Source organism: Bubalus bubalis, chromosome 7, assembly GCF_019923935.1.
Source record: "Bubalus bubalis isolate 160015118507 breed Murrah chromosome 7, NDDB_SH_1, whole genome shotgun sequence".
In the NCBI taxonomy this organism is placed as follows: Eukaryota; Metazoa; Chordata; class Mammalia; order Artiodactyla; family Bovidae; genus Bubalus; species Bubalus bubalis.
In genome coordinates this window covers 2,094,077-2,100,076 of record NC_059163.1, presented here as the reverse complement: position 1 = coordinate 2,100,076, position 6,000 = coordinate 2,094,077, and the positions used below count along the sequence as shown (strand labels likewise).

Here is a 6,000-nt window from a genome sequence, read left to right as displayed (position 1 = left end):
TCCACAAATGTGGTACACTCCAGCTGGGGGGCCAGCACCTGCCGGAATTCCAAAACCAGGGAGCAGCTCACTGTGGGTGGGGCCTTGGGCCAGAAAAGGAAACCGTGAAGCAGAGTCAGGAGTAGGGGGAGCGAGCGGACTGGCAGCTCCTGACGGCGCCTTGGTGGTCCCCCACCCATCTCCCCCCAGTCCAGGGGATCCTCTCCCACTTTAGAGAGTATTATTGCCACGTATTTTAATTCTATGTAAATACACACACTGCAAAAGACACAGACATGGTCACTGCCATTCTGAACAATCAGCTCGTGTTTACACTGGCTGCCAGATGTGCCACTTTCATCGCTCTTCGTTCCTGCTTGCATCTCTGGTCTTCCACCGCAGGGTTGCTTTCTTCCTTGTGCTCCGTGGGCTCACCCGTGTCTGACTCTTTGCAACCCCATGAACTGTAGCCTGCCAGGCTCCTCCGTCCATGGGAATCTCCCAGGCAAGGATACTGGAGTGGCTTGTCATTTCCTTCTCCACGGGATCTTCCCGACCCAGGGATCGAAACTGCATCTCCTACATTGCAGGAGGATTTGTAACCACCGAGCCACCAGGGAAGCCCACTGGAATTTATCTTTCGAAAGTATGCTGTGTCATGTTGAACAGTTCTAGTTTCCTGCCAGAACTGTCAAGCTTTGCAAGTTTCCCCCCTTGAACGTAGTAAGCACAGTTGTCTGAGTGTCTTGGACTTCCCGGGTGGCGTGGTGGGTAAGAACCCGCCTGCCAGTGCAGGGGACGGGGGTTCCAGCCGAAGCATCTAGAGCCTGTGCTCCCTGGCAAGGAGAAGCCCTCCTCTCGCTGCAACTAGAGAAAAGCTCGGGCAAAGCAACAAAGACCCAGAGCAGCCATAGATAATTAAAAAAAAACATTTTTTAAGAGTCTGTGTCTCATATATTTCCATAATTTAGAGCCTCCAAGGCAATGTTTTTCTTGTTTGTGATGTCTGCTGAGTTCGTTCTTTTGCCTCACCTCATGTGCTTATCTTTGATTACATCCTGGATGTTGTATCTGAAAACAATTACAGAAGTGATTTGTGGCAAGGTTTCTGTTTGCAATGCTCATCTCCTTGGGGCATCAGAAGCCTTTGGCTGTCTTGATCCACGCCCCGCTTTTGGAGTCCTCTGGACCACCCATTTCAGCGGGCTGGGTTACTTCCAGGTCACCCTTATCCTTGAGGGCTGGGCCCTGAGGTGGAGTGTGAACTGACTGGGACCCCAATCTCGGCATGCCTTGGACCAGGTTTTTGTTCTCCGAGCCCCGAGATTAGTTTAGCCTTTCAGGAGTCTCAGGGCTCCCAATCCCCCGAACAGGAGCAGCCCTGGTGTCTGGCTCATCTCCCTAGGTCCCCCCTCGCCCTGACTTTCACTTGCTTACTCTCTCGACATGTATTCACCAGGAGGGCAGTCCACCCTTGCTGTACAGGGAAGTTCCTCCTGTAAATATGAAATAGGATGCTGTTGAGGATGGTCATCTTTCTGTTATTCTTCTTTTTATCATGAGTGCCTCTGGAGTAAACCCTCCTCCAGTAAGATGCTGTCTCTGGGTAATAAATGTATTTTATGATGCTAAAGAAGTATTGACTGATTTATAGTTTACCCTTGAAAAACCATAGGGCTTCCCTGGTAGCTCGCTGGTAAAGAATCCACCTGCAATGCAGGAGACCCCGGGTTGATTCCTGGGTCAGGAAAGTCTCCTGGAGAAGGGCTACGCTACCCACTCCAGTATTTTTGGGCTTCCCTGGTGGCTCAGCTGGTAAAGAATCCGCCTGCAATGTGGGAGACCTGGGTTTGATCCCTGGGTTGGGAAGATACCCTGGAGAAGGGAATGGCTACCCACTCCAGTATTCTGGCCTGGAGAATTCTGTGGACTGTATGGTCCATGGGGTCACAAAGAGTTGGACACAACTGAGCAACTTTCACTTGAAAAAACATGGGTTTGAAATGTATACGTCCACTTATATGTGGATTTTTTTCAATAAATACTACAGCATACATGGTTGATTGAATCCATGGATATGAAACCACAAACATAGATCAGAGGACTGACTATAAAATTATATGCAAATTTTCAACCCCACCCAGTGTTGTGAAAAGGTCAACTCCATTTTATCAACTATAAAAACATGGGTTGAATTTGGTCAAATGCCTTTATGAAAATTACCTATTTTTCCTTTGGATCTATTAACATGATTTATTATGTTACTGGATGTCCTGATATTGAATCATCCATATCATTTTAAAATAAACCCAGCATTTTGATGTGGTACTTTATAATGTGCTGCCAGATTCTGTTTGATAATATTTTAAGGCTAATAAATATTCTGTTCCATAATATTTTAAGGACAATGTGCTTAGTTGCTCAGTCGTGTCCAACTCTTTGTGACGCCATGGACTGTATGCAGCCTGCCAGGCTCCTCTGTCCATGGGGATTCTCCAGACAAGAATACTGGAATGGGTTGCCATGCCCTCCTCCAGGGGATCTTCCCAACCCAAGGATCAAACTAAGGTCTCCCACACTTCAGGCGGATTCTTTACCATCTGAGCCACCAGGGAAGCCCTTTAAGGATAAGATTCTGGTAATATTTTAATGACTTTGTATTAATAAAAGACAGTGGTATAGACTTTTTATATAAGGTCTTTGGTAAGATTTGGGTGTCGATTTATACTTGCTTTATAAAAAAGGAGTGGGAAGTTTTCTTCTTCTTCTATATATTCTCTGGAACATTTAAATGCCATTGACATTTATCTGCTCCTCAAAGGTTTGCTAACATTCCCTGTCAGATCATCTGAATCTGGTGATTTTCTGAAGGGTAGCACTTTGGCAACTTCATTTCTTATCCTGAAATTAGTCTGTCTAGATTTTCTATTCTACTTATGGTTAATTTTGGTAAATTATGTTTTCCTAGAAATGCATTTCATCCAGGTTTTATGTTTATTTTCATACAATTGTACATAGTGTTCTGTATCTTTTATTACCTCTGATTTACTCCTCTTGTAACTTTGTGTATTTGTATTTTCCCCTTTTATTTTCTTGATTAGGTTAGATATCGATTTATTTATTTTATTGATTTTTGAGAACAAATGTTTTATCATTTAAGCTGTAGTTTTTCTCTTTTATAGCTACTTCTTTCCTTTTTTCTGCTTTTCCTGAATGTATTTTTCAATCCTTTTGAGTTAGAGGCCAAATCCATCTATTTTGGGCACTTAGTTTCACTGATATTAAAAGCTGTGCATCTTCTCCTGGAGCACCGCACTTTAGGTTTATCCCATACATCAGGCACGTGAGTCTTGTTCTCATTTCTCGAGGCTCTGCAGCTCCGCGTTACATCACCTCCTTAGCCCAGAGGACTTCCGTAGAGGTTATTAGCCAGGGCCTTTTTGTTTTCTGATTTTGTTATTAATTTGTAGGTTTATTGCATTTGTGATCACATACTCTACTATACTTAAATCTTTTCAAATTTTTTGTTAGGATTTCCTTTCCCCCTTTTTTTAATGAGGATTTTCCAGACTAAGTCCCTGCTATTTGGTTCAACTCTCCGAGGTCTGGACCTTGGATCCCACACAGCAGGTAGCAAGAGCTTCCCAGAGAGCCAGAGAACAGTGAGGGTGACTGACCATGAACCCAGGGCCACCGGCAGGGTCACCGGACCCAGGAGGCTCCCACCTCCTCCCCCAACCAGCTTTCCCCGTCACCTGGCGCTCTGGCCCCGGGAGGCCCTGCCAGGGTGGCACATAGCAGGCCACCCCCGCCCAGCTCCAGCGCCAGTGGCTCTGGGGACCCAGCCCTGGAGACGCACAGACGTGCTTCCAGCCTGACAGCCACACCCCGGCCTCAGAGTCCTGAAAACACCCTCTTTCCAAGGGCGGACAGGAGCACCCTGAGATGCCCCACATACGGTGGGCGGCAGAATCTCAGCAGGAGGCACGGGAGCTAGGAACACGAATGCAAACAGCCAAGACCTGCTAACCCACGCTGACGCCCACCCACCCACACCCAGAGGAGCTCGGGGGGTGCCTCGGGTGGGTGAGCATCAGCAGGGCCCCTTCCAGGCCTCCCCTCCCCTCTCTGTGGGGACACACCACATGGCGTCCACACCCGGGGCCTTCCGGGTGTCCCAAGGCCTCAGGTGGCCTTTTGTTCAATCCACCTTTAGAGAAACACCAGTTCAGGCATGAACGTAGAAAGCGGGACAGGCTGCTGAGCCGTCGTGAGGTGAGTCCCACACGTTTATTGCAGGTCGCAGGCGGGATGGGGCCCCGGCGCATGCTCCCGTGTGGTCTGGCCGCGCAGCGCGTGCTCACCGTCTGGAGGACACAAGCTTCTTCTTGCTGGAGCCGGCGTTGAGGCAGCCCTGCAACACAGGCAGAAGGCCCGTCAGGCCCCTTCCCATGCGAGGGGCTCGCTTGCCTCGTGTGTGCAAGCATGTCCGACTCTGTGACCCATGGGCTGTAGCCCACCAGGCCCCTCTGTCCATGGGATTCTCAAGGCAAAAATACTAGAGTGGGTTGCCATTTCCTTCTCCGGGGATCTTGCTGACCCAGGGATGGAACCCGGGTCTCCTGCACTACAGGAGAGTCTTCACCACTGAGCCACCAGGGAAGACTTAAGTGCACAGAAAACTGTGGGGAGGAAGTGCTGACTTCCAGGCAAGCAAAACCCTTAACCGGCCCCTCCCACGTGCTTCGTGTGGTGCAGGACGCTCGATTCAGCAGAGATGGGCGCGGGTGTGTCCCACACCCCCACCCACACAGCTCGGCCCACCCTGCGCCTACCGCCCACTGAGCGCCTCTGAGCAGGCAGGGTGGACGGCTTCTTCCTGTACGACTGTGTGGAGGGTCCCCATCACGGTATGTGAGGCCCCCACAGCACGGACTCAGCAACGACTCCCACTGAGCGACGCGAGACACGCAGAGGAGCTCGGGTTAACTGCTGCCCAGCCCCGTGTTCTGAGAGGAGACCTGGCCACATTCTCTGGGTTTATACTGAGACACGGTGGATGAGATGTTTAGTGGATGACCGAGGCAAAATCCCTCTGGAGCGGACAGGGTATATGGCAGGATGATCCACTGGTCCAAGGAGACCTGAAACCATTCCTGAGTTTAATGCTACCACAGAAAGCCTCTCCAAACACTCTTCCACATTCAAAGGAGAATCAGCTTTCCCTGTGATCGCGGGTGAATGACGCAACAGCTCTGAGAAGCAGAACAACACCAGGCAGAAACTGAAAGGACTTTCATTCTTTTACATTGGTTCTTCACAATGCTTCATGAGCCTAGTGTGAAACGCGTTCTCATGGACAGCGGGGTCTCTTTTCAAGTGCTGGAGCCATTTCTTCTTTTGCGATCAGGACAGAGTTCATACCAACAGCAAACACCCCTGGAAGGACTCTTCTCGCCGGGCTCAAACACACCGCATGGGTAGCTTGCACGCTGTATATAGCCCCTCACACAACAGGCACTGCAGAAAGAGCGCCGAACAAAGAAAGCTCTGCCATGGTGAAAGACACCTTGTAACAGGTCACATTAAAGTAAAAACAACACAGCGACCGCCACCCTTACCCCTCTGGAGAAGAGTCTGTAGAAGAAGCCTCTCTTCTGCCTGGGAACTTGCTGATCCGTCTTCTCATTTGGCTCTAAAACCACAACTGGCTCGTTTTCACTTTCGTTGATGTCCTTGAAACATTCAGACTCGATCATCTGCACCCACAGAAGAGCGGGACAGAGAAGTGACAGAGGTCCGCGTCCCCCCCGGCCCCCAGCCCAGCGTTTAGCAGCCACTCTGCTCCCGTCCCCGGTTCCCACTACCCCTTCTTCCTGACCTCCTCCTGGGGTAGGTCACGTGGATGCCAGTGTGACCCCCCCCAAAGCATGACCCGTGGGAACTCAGGGAGCAGGACTCAGGTTGGCAGGTACCCAGCGGACCCCAGAGCCACCTCTGTCCCCTTCCCGAGGAGCCAGG

At 50.1% G+C, this 6,000-nt stretch overlaps 1 protein-coding gene across 20 annotated transcripts in view; it reads right to left on the bottom strand.

Moving 5' to 3' along the window:
- Window positions 1-4,246: 4,246 nt before the first annotated feature.
- GRK4 (G protein-coupled receptor kinase 4) overlaps window positions 4,247-6,000 on the bottom strand; it is a 55,887-nt gene continuing 54,133 nt past the window's right edge. For 19 of the 20 annotated variants that reach the window (XM_045166246.1, XM_045166244.1, XM_045166249.1 and 16 more), the window contains 2 exons: window positions 5,601-5,738; window positions 5,260-5,499 (listed from right to left, as the gene is read on the bottom strand). In XM_045166246.1, the coding sequence (XP_045022181.1) occupies window positions 5,443-5,499; window positions 5,601-5,738 (195 nt within the window). In that variant the 3' untranslated portion in view covers window positions 5,260-5,442. Of the gene's footprint in view, window positions 4,394-5,259; window positions 5,500-5,600; window positions 5,739-6,000 lie in introns of those variants that run through there. The other variant, XM_025289616.3, reaches the window with a different exon arrangement.